This window comes from Callionymus lyra, chromosome 3, assembly GCF_982586985.1.
Source record: "Callionymus lyra chromosome 3, fCalLyr1.hap1.1, whole genome shotgun sequence".
Classification (NCBI taxonomy): Eukaryota; Metazoa; Chordata; class Actinopteri; order Syngnathiformes; family Callionymidae; genus Callionymus; species Callionymus lyra.
Window position 1 is genome coordinate 35,382,734 of NC_141820.1, and position 17,329 is coordinate 35,400,062.

General features: G+C 37.9%; 1 protein-coding gene across 4 annotated transcripts in view; it reads right to left on the reverse strand.

The window, feature by feature from the left end:
• rbms3 (RNA binding motif, single stranded interacting protein) overlaps positions 1 to 17,329 on the reverse strand; it is a 192,575-nt gene that overhangs the window by 49,193 nt on the left and 126,053 nt on the right. For all 4 annotated transcript variants that reach the window (XM_087787709.1, XM_087787708.1, XM_087787707.1 and 1 more), the window contains exon 6: positions 13,578 to 13,657. In XM_087787709.1, the coding sequence (XP_087643835.1) occupies positions 13,578 to 13,657 (80 nt within the window). The remainder of the gene's footprint in view (positions 1 to 13,577; positions 13,658 to 17,329) is intronic.

Sequence of the window (17,329 nt, forward strand, 5' to 3'; positions counted from 1 at the left end):
AGTACACAAACATGATAAAAGTAAAGAAAGTTTTACAACAGATGGTCAAATGACAGACAACAAACTTCTCTCTTTTCGCTGCCTCACAGCAGCAGGTAGATTGCGAAACCACAAAGTGCTCTACAGTGTGGAACAACACCTCACCAGATATTAGAAGTGATTGTGCGTCTAGTGATTACATCACAGAATGTGAATCTCGAGTGTCGATGGAAAACAGAATATCAGTGTCTGGGTGGCCACGTTCATCAGAACCAGCTGCAGTGTGGAGAGAGTCCAACAAAGCCTATTCTTTGAGACAAAGACTGCCAGAGGTAGAAAAAAAACATGTAAATAACAGACTATTGTGCTGATGGGGAAAGATGTCTTCAAAATATCCACGGAAAACAACAAGAATTGCTTCTCAGATAGTTTAATTGGTAGTTTATTTTAGCGCTAGCACTGGACCGAATCCTAAATCAGTTTGTTTTCTAATTGAGAGATCAATAATCCTTTTTTTGGTCCGTACATTTCCTTCCATTTATTCCCTTAATGGGGTCACTGGGGGGCTGGAGACTATGCTGGCTACTTAGGGCAATAGTCAAAGTCCCTCTGGAGATCATAAGTAGCGTAAAAACACCATGTTTATCAGGGTCAGTTGTCACAGACTTGTGTAGCACCGGTGGTCCTGACGAGGCAGCACCATTTAAAAGCTTACATCCAGAAGGTACAACACAGGGTTCACCAGGGGCAGAGCGAATCAATACCGGCTCGACTCAGAAATCTGCTGTATAATCCTTGATCTCCAAGGCCATTTGCTTTGCTGCTTGAAATTGGATACACCCTGACGGCAGGTCTCGTTCAACCCCCCCCACTCATCCCCTGCTATTGCGAGCTTGCCGCTCACTCTACAAATAAGACATCCTGAAAAATTGATCTGGATGCATCAGTGGCAGGATTAGGTCTACAGCTAAACGACAGATACGACTCACTCGCAGTAATTCATAAAAATGTGTGTGTGTAAGTGGATCAAGTACAACGAACAGAATTCAATGACAACTATGCTGCTTCCTCTCAAAAAGTAGCTTTAAATGCATGGAAATAAACTTTTTTTTTTTTGGTAAATTCTGCTACAAAATCTTTGTAATTATTACTTGGTGTAAGATTGTAACAAAGTTATAATAAAGTGTAACACTAATTCCAATTATCAAAAGTCATAACTAAAGTAGCATGCTAGGCTAACTAACACTTGAGCTTGAAATGATAAAACTAGCATTAGCTCAGAGAGAAATTTATGGCGGTAGACCATCTCAACTACCAACAAACGTACAGTACAAGTGAGTCTCAAAAATGCTAAAGTAGTTGATGTAGTATAATTGATATAGCCAGGTGCTACAGATGCTAGCTAATGTGATGTATTATCTATGGAATAGAAGAACATACCTTGTTTGAAGGAAAGGTCCAGCATGATGTCGGAGAAGATACTTTACTATATGCCTTGAAACTTCCTTCACAACTTGATAAACTAATGAATTGAGAGGTTCAAAGCAAACAAACACATAATTTACATTCAACAAACAATCGACAACTAGTAACTTGATCTTTGTAACAACTCAGCACCAATTTCAGAGCATTATATGTGAACAAAATGCAAAACCTGATATGGAAAATGCTATGTTTGTCTGTTTACAATTAGTACTTTCTTTAACAGGGCCAAGAAAAGCCCCTGTGGGTTGAAACTGGCCATTAAACCCTGTAATAATAACAGCAGGATATGCTGAATACAGTTTATGAAAGTACCGCAAACTCACATCACAAGTGATTTCAGCATGTGGAATAAAAAATATTAATGGTTTTCACGGAACACTGCTCTTGAGGTAACACATTCATCTAATACACACTAGTACATGTAGCTTGTTTATTGCTGTTAGTTTGCTGCAGCTTTACAATTGTTTAATGAGAAAAAGATAGTGTTGCTTAAGTGGTACAACTGTTAGGAGGAGTGCTATACTTAAATAAAGAGGTCTGATAAGGTCTAAGAATGCAGTAAGGTAAGGGAACGATAAGGGTAGCTTACAGAGAAACTAATGTCAATGTTAATGCCAATAGTTAAGGTGCTTGAAAAGGTACAAGTCCCGTGCAAAACCCAAAAAGTCCTCAAGCGAAACCAAATTGAAATAGAAAATTACTTGTTATTTATTAAAGCTTAAATTGTTTTTATTTTTTTTATTTGTTTAACCTTTATTGAACCAGGAAAGTCGCATTCCTTTTCCAGGAATTTCTGGCCAAGAGGCAATTTACAAACAACTTAGTTTCCTAGTCCACAGTTCATGCTAAATTAAAATACTAAAAAATAAGTTCTAAGTTCAAATGTCAAATGACATATTATTTAAAAGAAACATTTCCACATTGATCATTTTGATTTCAGGTCGTTATAAATCTGGAAGTGAAGATCTGAAGAGCTAAATGAAACAAAATACTGGTCGAACTTACACAGCGTTGCATGTGGTCCATACGATTGCAATATATTTTAAATATATATTTAATGCACTGTATCATGGGATTTTAATTTCAGACATAGGTTTTTTGCTCCACTTTTGGCCACTTCCCCTTAACTTGACAGAGAGGTTCTCCCTCCTACAACCTTGACTGAGAGGTCAATAGTCTACATGTTTATTTTCAAGCCATTTTGTTAAACTGTTTAAAGTCTATAAGACATAAATATCCGGCAGACACAGAACATACACACGCAGACACACATACCCCTTCATTTAAATGTATGGATAATGGAGTCAATTCAATGTGAGTAAATTGTGTTGATTATTTATAAAACAGTTCTATTTTTGGTTGAAAAACTGAAGGGGTTAATACATGTCAAGGAAAAGACAGAGTGAATTTAAACTTAATATGTTACAGTACTGTGACTGCTATCTGTGCTGTGATCCAATGATATCATTCACAACCAGCTTCAACTATTTTTGCCATGCTGGTCTTCTTCATAACAGTCTTCTTCAACTGAGAGCCTCTCTGTTGTTGGTGTGAGCGACATGTTTTTTCCCTCACTCCCCTGGTGGTGTGTATTGTTTGAGTAGCAGTTGTTAGACTATCTCAGGCCTTAAAGCTCTCTGTTTTTCCTCCTTTTACTTGTGCACGGTAGGGGTGAGGGTGGGGGGGCAGTTGTAGCGAGATGTGGCGCGACGCAGCAGGGGTGGTCCCCCGGCGCCACAGATTCATACTTTCCACCTGTCGCCTAGGACAGAGGGAACAGAACTGGCAATTACCACACTTCCCCTGCTATATATACTGCGGCTCCGGCCCTGCTACGCTGTGCTCCACTCCGACGCCTGTCTCAGGGCCAAGCTGGAGGTAATGAAAGCAACACGCTCCTAATGGACTATTGATGCATGAGTATTTTCCTGTGCATATGAGGCACTGGAGAAAAAGACTGACTATGATAATCTACAGTCTTTTGGTGCAGTGCACATTCACTTGTTTGTACATAAATAATCCATCATCGCAGTATTAATAGTTTTTAAGTGATCCATTCATCTATTTTACCCTGGTCTCCTTCTGGGATGCAGGGGTTGGATAGTTTCCCAGATACTTTGCGCAACACGCCGGGACCCCCCACGGTGTTGCCACTGATGGCTATTTGTCTGATGGTTTCTTTTAATTATAACACAAAAACTTATTATTTACTGTGAAAAACATGTTTTAATTAAGTGCTTTGGATAGGAATTGATAGCGAATTCAGGTGGACGTTAACAACAAACCAAATTAAGCTCCCAGAGGCATCATATCTGACTCCCAACAATTGTCAGGGCATGGAAGTGCGTATGCATTTTTCTCTGTTTGTCCCCTGTACTCTGGCAGGCTATCAGATGAATGAATGGGCGTTCATTCCTGGAGGTCTGGTATTGCTACCGAAATAACTCGTGCTGACCACGGTGACCTCCACTTGTTCCCACACAGCCTGTGTCCTGTTCTATTGGAAGTGTTGCGCTCTATTTTTGGGGGGCAGGATCTAGATTTATCTCCCTGCCCTCTGTGTCCTGGGATGGCGACGGTGACATGACTTAATGTTACTGACGTCCTTAGTCTTGTGACATCACCGACACAAACACAGGAAATGTGATATCTTTGGTCTATTTTAGGTAAGTCATAAGTCAGTGAGCCTTTTTTCCTATTTCCTTTTTCTGTTGATGTTAATAACTGTTTTTCGTTCATGCGTTTAATTTTGCTTTAATGTTGAATTTGTAAAAGATATGTAAGGGAAAAAAAACAGACTATCTGCAGATCCTCGCAGTTCAACTCTGATCGACAGTTTTTATTGATGTCGGTGTATGTACAAAAAGGGTTTGGTGAGTTCAATGAGTCATAAAAAAATGTTTCTAAAAGATCTTTATTATACAATGGAACCTTAAATAATGGAATTGAGGAAACTTTGTTTCCAGACATCAGATAATTTATAACTTTTTTCCTGATCTGACAACATTTTGTAAGCACAGTCACAGAACTACCAGATACAAATAAGTCAACATTAATTCCAAAAATCAATCCATCCATCCATCCATCCATCCATCCATCCATCCATCCATCCATCCATCCATCCATCCATCCATCCATCCATCCATCCATCCATCCATCCATCCATCCATCCATCCATCCATCCATCCATCCATCCATCCATCCATCCATCCATCCATCCATCCATCCATCCATCCATCCATCCATCCATCCATCCATCCATCCATCCATCCATCCATCCATCCATCCATCCATCCATCCATCCAACCATCCATCCATCCATCCATCCATCCATCCATCCATCCATCCATCCATCCATCCATCCATCCATCCATCCATCCATCCATCCATCCATCCCTCCATCCCTCCATCCCTCCATCCATCTATAGTAAGGATAATTATTTCCTTTATTTGAAGTATCACAACTGTAAAAATATCTTTACATAACTGCAGGATGTAACATCATTACCAGTCGACACCCTGTAAAAAATACTTCATAGTTTTTCCTCAGTGACTTTCAAATAAGACACGTTACAGCTGCAGTTGAATTTTATTTCACTCATCGCTCAGAATTATTCACCTCAGTCCAGTTTAATGGCAAAAATATATTCTTGGTAGTACCGTAATGAGACTCGCTAACACTATATAAGCCGATTTCAAAAAGGGCCCCATTCCTGGAGAATCTCGAAACCTAATATCAGTCAGAGAACGTAACAGATCAAATTTCTGGCCTGGACTAGCTGCCGCTACACTTCAAAGAATAAATAATGTAGTTGTGAAAAACAAGAGAATAAACTACTGTCATTACTCTTAGATAGCCAGGCAGTGTGTGTATCTTCAATATCAAAGAGGAGGCGTACTCGGAACAGGCGGAAGAGTCAAACAATGAAAGGAAATTGTTCTTCATAAACAAAAGCAGCCTCAGGTGCTTTGCACTAATAATGTGTGCACTCAGCTATAGTATATCGAGCTACAGAGAAGAGCGCTGAGGGGGGTCGACGGAGGAACTGAGCCGTGGGTATCTTCAGGGAAGATGTGCAGAGATAGTGGGGGATATCTGCCTATCTGTCCCTCCATCTGTCCGTCCATTCAAATTGACTGTGGTTGTATAAAAGTGTGACCCTCAAAGCCGACAGAAAGAGGAACCTCTTGGTGCACATCTGGGTGAGGTGGACCAGGTCGCACTCAGGAAGCTGGTGTGAGTCAATGTCATCCCATATGATCCTGGCAGAGACAGTGACACCTCTAAAGTTAACCTTCCCACAGAAAAAGATGATCAAACATTCTCTCTCTTCTCTCCCTTTACTCAGTGTCGCCTATCATCCCTCCTTTCCTAGTTGCAAAATTCCATCTGTTCTCCTTTGACTCCTTCTCTAACTTAGCTACTTATCAATTTGTACCTTACAGTGACATTCAAAAGAAAACTGGTTGTGTTGTTTGTATCAACATAAGCCTTCAATTCTGATCACCAAAATAAATCCAAGCGCACAGCTCTAAAATGAGTCATTATGTCAAGCCTACTTAACCGCCTGGACAAACTTGGAGAAGAGCCGATGAGCTTCTCCGTGCACGCAGATGCCAGCAGGTGAATCCTTAAATTTGCCTCACAGATCCCCTCAAAGCAGATCCTCTTCCTCTATCCTCTTTTCCTCCTCTGCTTACCGCGGGTCTCGCTCATGATTGATACAGTTCAGTGGCGAAACAAACAAAGCATGACAAATCCAGATTATTGTCTGTGGGCGAGATAAGGTTATAATGAGAAAGTGCATCGGGGGAAATTGATCCTTTTTCAGGAAGCTGTCTGATTTACTGGGGCCTCCAATAACGGCTTCCTGTCTCTGGAGACTCTAACAGGAGGTGCCTCAGTCTGACGCAAACATTTTCCTATATGATGATGTGTTTATATAATAAATTAATATACATTAAAAGGGTACCTTTAAAAGCTGTCTGATGGTAATTGAATTTTTTGGAAATGGCTGACCCTAATGATTTAAAAAATAAAATAATAATCTTTCTTCTACCTGCTTCTAGGGTCAAAGAACAAAAAAAGCACTGAAAACAAAGTAACCAAAACTAGAATAATACATTGATTGTAAATAATCCGCCTTTAATATGTTTTAAATGTGGTATTAATTGAATTTGAATTGGACCTATGTGACTTTTTTTAGGATTCTTTCTCCACCATTCGCTACCCCTTACAATTGAAAGAAGGAGCTACCTTTCTGGAAATCACTTTGTATTGAAAATATATGGTTTTAATTTAATTAAAAATTATACATATATGTATTTGTGCCCCTTTTCCCTTTACCTGATCATTTTACCCTCCCTTCTAAGGCCTTCACTGAGAGGTCAAAGTTGGTTTCGGAACGGTATAAGACATAAAGAATCAGGGCAACACAAACCTACACACGCATGCAAGAACACACAAAGAGCTACTTATGTATATATATATTTACATACTTGGCTACACCTCATATATGTGGTCCACCAGGGAGAGAAATGGGCTGTTTGACAGACCCGATGTGAGCCAGGGGAACGTGGGAGAGAAATGAACATGGATTACTCAAGTATGACTGACAGTTTCAGAAGGGCTTTTTCTGACTTACCAAGTAATTTGTGACTGGCTTTAATTCATCAAGGGACGTTTTAATACGAAGGCCTGTCTTTGCTTTGTTGGCACCGTTGCCTTGGTGAGGATGCCAATGGGGGAAGAAATCGTTTTCTGCAACAGCACCCCTGGCAACAGCTCCCTCCACAGAAGTGGCTGAGCCCTCGTGACCGGCAAATAATGGTGAAGTGGCCATGGGGCAGCCCTGGTCCTGAGCCCCCTTTGTTGCTGCCCTCAAGTGACATTTGCCAAAGCTTAGATGAAAGTTTGAGGTGGGATGAGGGGATTGTTGGGGAGAACATTGCTTTTGTCGTGTGCTGCTATGAAGTCTTCTCAATTTATAATTAATAAAAAATATATATTGGCAAAATTTACAAAAGTGACACATTAAGATACTAAAAATAATAGCCAATAACCATAAATCAAACCATTTACTGTAACAAGACAGTAAAGACATAGATGACACTATTTAAAAGCGATTTTCAAAAGAAAGCTAATTATTTTGGCATGAAACCTGATTGATTGTGAAGTTTAAATTACACCTCTGACTAATCGTACTTGGTTAAGTTAGTCAGATATCCATGTATCCATTTAGAAAGATACTTTATTCGGACATTCACTCAGATACAGGAGTATTAAACACAAGATCAGAAGAAGATTGTTTATGTTGAAGGTACACTTAGTGATTGAACCATTCAATAAAAAGAAAGAAAACATATTCTGACCTTTATCTCCAAACAATAAATACAACTATTTTAATAGAATCAATAAATATAAGTTCTCTAATCCAAGAATTGTGTTGTCTCACGGCACAAAGGGAGTATTATGTGTATTACTATTACTAGGTTTTAATGTAGTGGCGATGTTCAGTCGCGAGTACGACACGTCATCAGTTTTTTCAAATTGTCGTTATGCTATTAAAATCATTAATGTTTTGAAGGGTAATCGAGCATTGGGCAACGGGGCCGACCTAAAAGGAAAGTGGGTCATTTACTCGTCCTTCTGTTTGACACCTAATAGAGGATGTCATGTTCCTCTGGCTTGTATTACATTTGCCGCGAGATGCCATCTCTAAGCTGGTAAATGCATAGTGGGACACAAGGCTTTAATCAGCAGAGCTCCGTGAAGCCGGAGGATTAAATCGCTTTTTATCTACGCTGCCTTTGACTTTCCCAGAGTTGCTGTGTAAATCATAAAGTGTCCCTGTTGGGTTCACTTCGGAATGCTTTATAGCTGGAGTCACATTTCAGAGATTCCATTTATTTTGTGAATTGAGTAAAGCCACATTGACTATGTTCTCGCCCAAACTACGCTGTTGCGTCGGAGATAGTGAGTCGGCTTATAAAGCCATCCATCTGCCGGTTCTGGTGCTTCTAAGGTCCACATGTGGATGTGGGTTTAAAGTCCAGGTGCGGGGACAGACGGCAGCACCCGCGTATGCATCATCCAGACATTTGCATGCAGCTATTACATGTAAACACTTGTATCTGGGCGTAAGTGTATGCACGCTCACGGCCCGGCAGCAGCAACATGGGGAGCTGGTGCCGCATTGCATAGAATTGCTAAACAGCGGTAGTGCTCCATCAGGGCTATCGATCATGTCCCGCTCTCTCTGAATCACAATCAGACGTGGGCAGAGCAGAGCGGCTGGAGCAGCTTTCAGTGAGAGCTTCTACTCTTCTTTTAAAGCAAGCAGGCCTTCACAATCAAAACCTGACCTGGATGGATGATTGGACGCATCTATTTACGAGTCCGACTCAATTCCACGGAACCTGACTGATGCGTATGCTCCTCCAACTATCAATCCATGGGTTTGACTGGTGCTAAACCTTGACACAGTACTTTCAAACCTTCTGTCAGAGTGGAAGTAGATTACTGTCATGTCTGACCTAAACAAGTTTTCAGGTGACAAATGTGCATGTTGTATCACAACCTTTGTCGTCGATTGAACCTTTTTTTGGTTGTTTTTTAAAACACCATTGTAATAAAAATCAGGTTCTTTTAACTGATTTTCAATTCCCAATTTGAATCAAATGTTTTAAGTAGTGAGGGTCTTATCTGGACTGCACGACTTATACTTTAGAATTTAGAGCGCTTATTTTACGTACGTATATTTTTGGCAACATTCTCGCTAGGAGGTGGTAACACAGGGGTGGGAAATTTAATTTCCCAAGGAGCCACATTATATACTGTACCTGTTGTGAGGGGCCGTCAAGTCAATGAAAAGAGGATCGCATTATGCAAGCACCACAAGGACAGTATAGAGGACAGATCGAATGCTGTAAATAACTAAGTTAATATGTGTAAAATAAGTTTACATTTGTATTTAATGTTAAATAAAAGCTATTCATTTATACGATTTGCATTTTTGGAACATGAAGAAACTCAACGATATACAAATAAATAAATAAAACACAACAAACAGAGTTATATTCATAATAAAACTAGTTGCCATAGATAGGAATTAATATAAAATACAATAGATATTCATTTTTCATAAGGGTTTTTACATCATTTGTTTGATAGTTTCAATCTGCCCACATTAATATCAATACAGAGAAGGTGGGCCACGGGCTGCACTAATGTAGTGTAACATGCAACATCATTGTGCAGCTTATATAAACAGAGCTGCCAACTGTCACGCATTGAGTGTGACAGTAACGCAATTTGAGCCATTCTCACGCCACTCTTGACATCTCTCACGCGTATATTTAGCCATTCATTAATATTTATTTTTTTCATGTTCTGAAAATTTGATCTCTTAACTTTGTGCTAATTTCCACAAACGGATTTAGGGACTGAACTTTCAAATTAAGAGCAATTTATTTATTATCGTGGTCAATCATCGGTACTTATGAACATGCCTCTTTGTTATTCATTATTTTTGCCATATCTATTGATTTTTAAGTCAATATGTTTGAAATCGTTTTAATTGTATGAATAGTAATAAATATAAAAATATTAGAACATTTTAATGCAGAGTTTCAGAGTAATACATATTTAACTATTGTGCTTTCTCTGGGTCAAGTTGAAAGACCTTAAGATATGTATATATTAAAGGCAGGGACATTGACATTGACACAACACAAGAGTTCAAATTAAATGAGTTGATATTTTAGCAGTGACCCATAAATAACAGTTTTATGATCTATTAATCCAAAAAATATCTCAGTTAGCATCCATTACTGCTAAAGATACCTGTTAGATGTCGACTATTATTCCACAAACTACCAAAACAATTCAAAGTAGACTTTGTTAGAAATTATTAATTGAATCATAATAATTTAACCATCTTAGTCATATGACATTGTCAAAGATGACAGGTTCATCACATTATAGGTCGAATGGAGGACAAGAGTCTCATAAATAAATGTAAAATAAAAGAAAATCATGAAAAAATCTTTTCGCATTGTGCGTCATGACAACCAAATCACACTCTTGTGATATTCAGAAACTTGGCAGCTCTGCATACAAATGTTGGAACCCATCATTGGTTTATCCATGTACATGCATAGAAATGTGTCACTCACACTTCTGTTACTGCGCTAGTGAACGTTCCGTTGCCTTCTTTATTCTCCCCCCTTTTGACAGTTCAGCAGAAAGCCCGGGAGTGGCCCTGACACGCATGCAATAAGCAATAGTGTGTGAGTGAGAGCATGTGTGTAGATCTCCTTGTGTGACAACCGTGACTGTTAGCCTTGACACATGCACACACACATGCACACACACACACCTACACACATGCACAAAAACCACATAAGCGCAAATGCAGTCACACATGGCTGACGCCGACCTGAGTAGAATGTCAACATCCATATCATGCTAATGAGACTCCCATTTATTCACCATTTGTAGCTCGGAACATCATTCTGTCTTATAAACAAGCCACACACACATGTTCATGAAGATTTATCACCAGATCGTTCTTGCTCATGCTTTTACATATGAGGCGTTCATATAGCTGCGAGATCCCATGCAAAGAATCTCAGTAATGTTGCATTATATCTTAATAATACCTCATAACACACTGTTGTCCATGTTTATGTTAGTATGATAAATGATATATACACACTTTGTACACTTCACATTGTTGTACTGTCGACAGTTAAATTGTTAAATTGTACTTGTTTGTCTTCCACATTTTAGCCTCTATTAGCTTTTTATTATGCTGCTTATTTATCCCTAAGACACCTTTTCCTCTAAAACTACTTCGCATATAGTGGCTGGTTAGTGCAAAACTAATGTACAAACTGCTGAAACACATTAACAAACTATTGAAAAACATCTACAAATTATTGAAACACATTTACAAACTACTGAAACACATTTATAAACAATATAAACACATCTACAAACTACTGAAACACATTTACAAACTATTGAAACACATCTACATACTACTGAAAGACATTTACAAACTATTGAAACACATTTACAAACTACTGAAACACATTTATAAACAATATAAACACATCTACAAACTACTGAAACACATTTACAAACTATTGAAACACATTTACAAACTACTGAAACACATCTACAAACTACTGAAACACATCTACAAACTACTGAAACACATTTACAAACTATTGAAACACATCTACAAACTACTGAAACAGATCTACAAACTATTGAAACACATCAATAAACTGCTGAAACACATTTACAAACTATTGAAACACATTAACAAACTATTGAAACACATCTACAAACTACTGAAACAGATCTACAAACTATTGAAACACATCAATAAACTGCTGAAACACATTTACAAACTATTGAAACACATTAACAAACTACTGTAATACATTTACAAACTATTGAAACACATCTAAAAACTCCTGAAAAAACATCTACAAACTACTGAAACACATTTACAAACTACTGAAACACATTTACAAACTACTGAAACACATTTACAAACTACTGAAAAACATCTACAAACGACTGAAACACATTAACAAACTATTGAAACAAAAGTAAAATTTTGATTAAATTAGATTAGATTTACTTTATCTTATCTTATTTACTGAAATACATTTACACACTACTGTAAAACATTTCCAAAATCATAAAACCATTTTTTAAAATAGTTAGTTACTTTGATAGTTTGTTTCAATGGTTACTATTTTATTTGATAGTTTGTAAACTTGTCTCAGAGTTGATTTAATGGTGATATTTTAACCAGATTCCCTTCTGTTCGCCCCCATTTCTGTTTACTTTAAAGAAGTTAGACAGCTGGAGCAGTCCGTCACCTTCTAAATCACGTTAGCATGATGAGAATCACACATCAGAACTCGCAGAGAGTTCACGAGGTTAAGGAAGAAATGATCATTTGCAGACGTCACAAGGGCATTATGTAAAGTAGAAACTACTACTCAAGCTCCCATAATGAGGATTTTCTGAGATTTCTGTTCCTGCCTATTTAAAACATTCCTGAAAAGCGGCGAGAGATCGCTACTGGCATATGTCCCTGCTGCAGGTGCAAGCTGTGAATACTCTTAATGAAATTGCCAAGGGGGTGAAGGGGAGTCTCCACAGAACTGCCCCGTCTGGCCTACGCTGCCTGCAGGAGAGTGTGGCAGGGATGTGTGAACGCTGCTGCGCCCTGGCATCCAAAAGTGCAGAGCCAGCAGGTTTCGTCTTTCTATTTTTGACCTGACAAAGTCTCTTCCCCTCACTTTTCTCTGTCATTGCACAGCAGCCAGGAATTTCTTTTACAGCGAAGAATTTAGGTGTGAAAACTCTTGGGTCTTGTGCATGTCTCAATTGGTCGCTCAGTGTGTGTGTGTGTGAGACTGTATTTATATGTGTCCTGCAATAGTCAGTCATTTCCACGGTTTTCCTCTCTATTCTATTTTTTTCTGCTCCTTTTCTTATCTTAAACTTGTGCATTATCTAAGATCACCTTAGCAACAATAATCTAATGTTTAGTCAATCTACCTTTTGAGCCAACCATCTGGCGGACCATATAAAATGACCAGGGCGGCCGGATTTGGCCCCCGACCCTTAAAGAAGGGAGATTGTTTCATTTAAAGAAATGTTTTTTTTTATTCTGTATTTCCTCGATCGCAGGAGGTTCAGGAACTGCAATAATAATAGGTTTAATGTAATTCAAAGAATCCCAACAGTCTCCCTTCATTTTCCATTTCACTATGTTATCCCCACTTTCCCTTGTTTAATCTCTAGGTCACTGCAAAAAGAAAGAAAGAAAAAAATGGACACAGAGAGCAGCGAAGGAAAAAGGGGAGAGTGCAAGCTCTTAAGTAGATTGCTAAGAACATCAGAGAAGCATGAGTGTGAATATTAAGAAGCTTCTCTTCAGATGAGAACCTGTAGAACCGTCTTGGAGAGTCAGGTTCGACCATGTACACAATCTATCAAGCTGTCTGGTCGCAATATCTGCATGAAAGGTTTCTCCATTCCAAGGTGAAGTTTGAACTGGGGGGGAATGCTTGTGACTCACCTGCAATTCCAGGAGGAGTTTTCAGGTATTTCCCGTTAAAATGCTGGATCACTACTTCACATTTCTCTGTGGACTCCATCCTGGAACAAAAGGAGACAAAGGTGTGAGCACTTGGCGATGTTCGGTTCAGCTTCTCGGGTCAACACAGGTTAATATGGTACAAGGGAACAATTTGGACTCTCTTGTTTTAGTTTCTTGGATACAAACAGTCCAAAGAACAAGATAAATATGCTCTGAAAGTCATCGAGTATATATCAGGGAACATTCTTTGTTTATCTTGAAAATCCCTCAGGAATCTATAGTTCATTTTTTTCAATTCCACACAAAAAACAGGTTATTAAGTTGTTTTACTCACTGAGACATTCACTGCCATTTTTCAGTTTGTTAATTTAGAAACATTTCAACATTTCAACTCTAACTTTTCTCTTGAGTAGAAACTAACGAAAAATATATTTTAATAGGATTCAACAATTATAATTATTTCAATAAAACATGTTTTATTACTTTTTTGTTGTTGTATTTTTACAAACTACTACAAAAATTGTAACAACAGATAGTTAACACTATGGTTAATGAATATATATATTTTTTTTAATCCAAAAAGCTTGCTGGGTTAAAGAAGTGAATTATTATTAGCATCATACATTCATTTAATGACTATAAACCAGGTTCTGATCAACTCTTTTGTAAGTCTTCCTGCATTTACCATCACACCTTGCTACAGCCGCAGCCGCCACATTATCCTATCCTGTGCATCAACACACTAGTTTCATAAACAGCATCCCACAACTTTCTTACTTGATCATTTTTCAGGCTTAACTCGCTTCTGGCTCCAAAAATATTCACATCTCTGCCCCCAACACTTGGGTCGTCTCTCACATACCTCTTGTTTTGCTCTTATCTCCCCCCGGATTCTTCATCGTCCCATCCGTCTTACTCACACTCTGTCCGCACCTCTTCTTTCTGACATCTCTCTCTATCCTCCCTATCCTTCAACTTTGGTTATTTCCTACATCTTTCACTGTTAACCCCACTTTCTCTCTCACCCCATTCTTCTCTCCTTTCTCCTCTTCCCCAGCTCATGTGTTCCCAAGTTCCATATCAATGTCTCCACATTTTTTATCTTTAACCGCCTGAAACATTTTTCTTTCTCAAGGTCTCATCATCCTCTATTGACCTTGAATCCAACTTAAATCACTGAAGTTGTCACATCTATAGCTATGACACTGATAAAGACTGGAGTTTTAGGTATTCCATGTTTTCCATGATGCACTCATGCACTCAAAAATGTCGATACTGAAACGAGTTATTTTAATTTTGTTTCAGCTGTTGCTAGCATGTCACTGTATGTTTGTATGTCTGATGTCTGTATGTTTGTATGTCTGATGTATCCATGCTGGCTGCTCGATGGTAATTGGTTGTGTAACTAGCTTGCTAACTCAAAGATGTTGTCATCTAATAATTGGTTAAGTACATTTACATACAAAATTGAACAATTGAAAATCTCTTCCAAAGAAAAAGGACAAACCAAAAGGGTCTTAGTCAGAGTACATAAGTGAGATTTTTATCAGATTATTTATTATTAAAATTATAGTTCCTTGATAGTATGTATGATTAATATACAAGTTAGTATTTTTTACTAGTTATTAAGTGAAAACACTGTCTATCCTTTCTGATTATTTAATTTAATAGATAATTTATCTTTGAATCGGCTTTTCATGTGCATTTATAAGAATAAAACATTAAGTATTTCCCTCTGTATCCAATTTTTCTACTGTGAGAACCCTACTTGATAAAAAATATTAGAAAAAAAACGGTCCAATTGCTGTTGACTTGTTTATTCAAAGATAGACTAGAACTGTCATCTAATGGAAAACATAGCTGAGTTAAAAACAATTAATTGCCTGTGTTTAAAGACAATTAATTGCTTAAAAAAAATTGTAATTAAAATAAACAACATCATAACAAATGATTGTTTTTAAGTTTTATCATCTTAACCATTGAGTATTACTGTATGAAGTAATTATTTTCATTTATTTTAGAATTGAAAAAAAAGTTCTTACAGGATTAGAAAAACACTAAATAGGGGTTTACATTAAACAAAGTACGTCGTTGAAAGCTAACACCAGAAAAAGGTTCAAATAAATCTTGCTTTCTGTGAAAAGGTGATGTGAAGGTGGAGTTAATTGTCGCCTTAACTCATGACAAAATACAAATAAGGTCAGAATGGAATAAAGTTTTTTTCTACTTATTATCTTCTATAAATCACTGTCCCACTGGTGTTTCGTTATAATCTGGTTGTATATTCTGTGCCATTTTCTGTGTTTTCCCGATCGTCCACTGGTCAGCTGGACAGAAAACATGAGAACGGACAAGGAGCAAATTAGGCGGAGGGTTGTTGGTGCTCTCAGCCACACCACTGGTCAGTGGGTCTGCTTTTGTGTGCTGCTGGTTAATGGCATCAGGTGCTGCTGTCTGCAACGATTAGTGCTCCAGCTGGAGTAATGGCTTCTGATAACGGTAATGGATCGGCCCACAAACACTTAGCTCAGTTTACTTTCTAATGCCCCTTGTTGTCCTCCCCTCAGCAGCTGTCAGTCTTCGTGTTTACACAAGTTCAACTTCCTAGTTTCACTTTGAATAATCACCAGACTGATGACTATATCAAGCGTGTGTCTGAGATAGTGATGATAATTCGTTAATAGCACTTTTTCTGGAGTCTTTTCTAAGATTTATTTATGGTGTTGATTCACAACACAAACCTCTGGAGAGAATATTTTAGCTATAATTCCTTCTAACTGCAGAGTAGGGGACGATGAAGAATTTGATACTGTGGCAATATTGTGCTTTGGGTCCACCTGGATACATCAAGGCATATTACATTTAAAATAAGAAAATAAAGCTGGACACATAAAGTGCCTGACATCACTTAAATGTTTTGTGTAAATCAGGACAATGATTTAGGATGTAAACTTGTGGGCGGGTCTTAGTTTTTTGTTAATTGTATTTCCAGTATGTTTTGTATCTCTCCTGTGGTTCTTCTTCGTTTGTTCTTAAAGTCGTCTTCTTCACCAATTGTACTAACGCCTAATTTACCCACATTTATGAGACTAGCGCCCCCTCATGCACAAGACAGGAGAGATTAAGTAGTGACGGTCACAATGTGGTAAATCGGCGTGTTGTAATAAAATATTTATCGGCCGAGAGCACACCAATATATAGTAATATTGTATTTTCCCACCACTACGGAGTATTCATTTCTTTTATAAACAATAATCCAGATTTAGTCTGACTAGTCGCTGGACTCGTGTTTAAGTAATATTTTGGTTTCAATAGCCAGTTGTCTTGTATTAGTTCTCTGCGTTATACTGGTAGTTACTGTATCATAATCGACCGTAATCGTTTTCCTCTCTTAAATTCGCATTGGCCCAAAAACCAAAGGAATTATTATATGTGTTTGTATCAAAAAATAAACTTTCACTGCATCGCATCAACACAGACAATGTGATGCGTCAGTGGTGTAGAAACGGCTATTGTAAAACAAACTTTAACTAATGGAACTTTTTTTTATTTTTTTTACATAAATTGACACCTCAAAGCAAGCCATGAATAAATGTATACTTTAACATTGAATTGTTTTACATATATTTATGTTTTGTCTTGTGTTTGGTCTCAGTATAAAGGTGGAAGGATGAAGGATCTTTATTTGCCATTTGTGTAGAACCAGCTGGAGAAGATGAAACATAATAAGC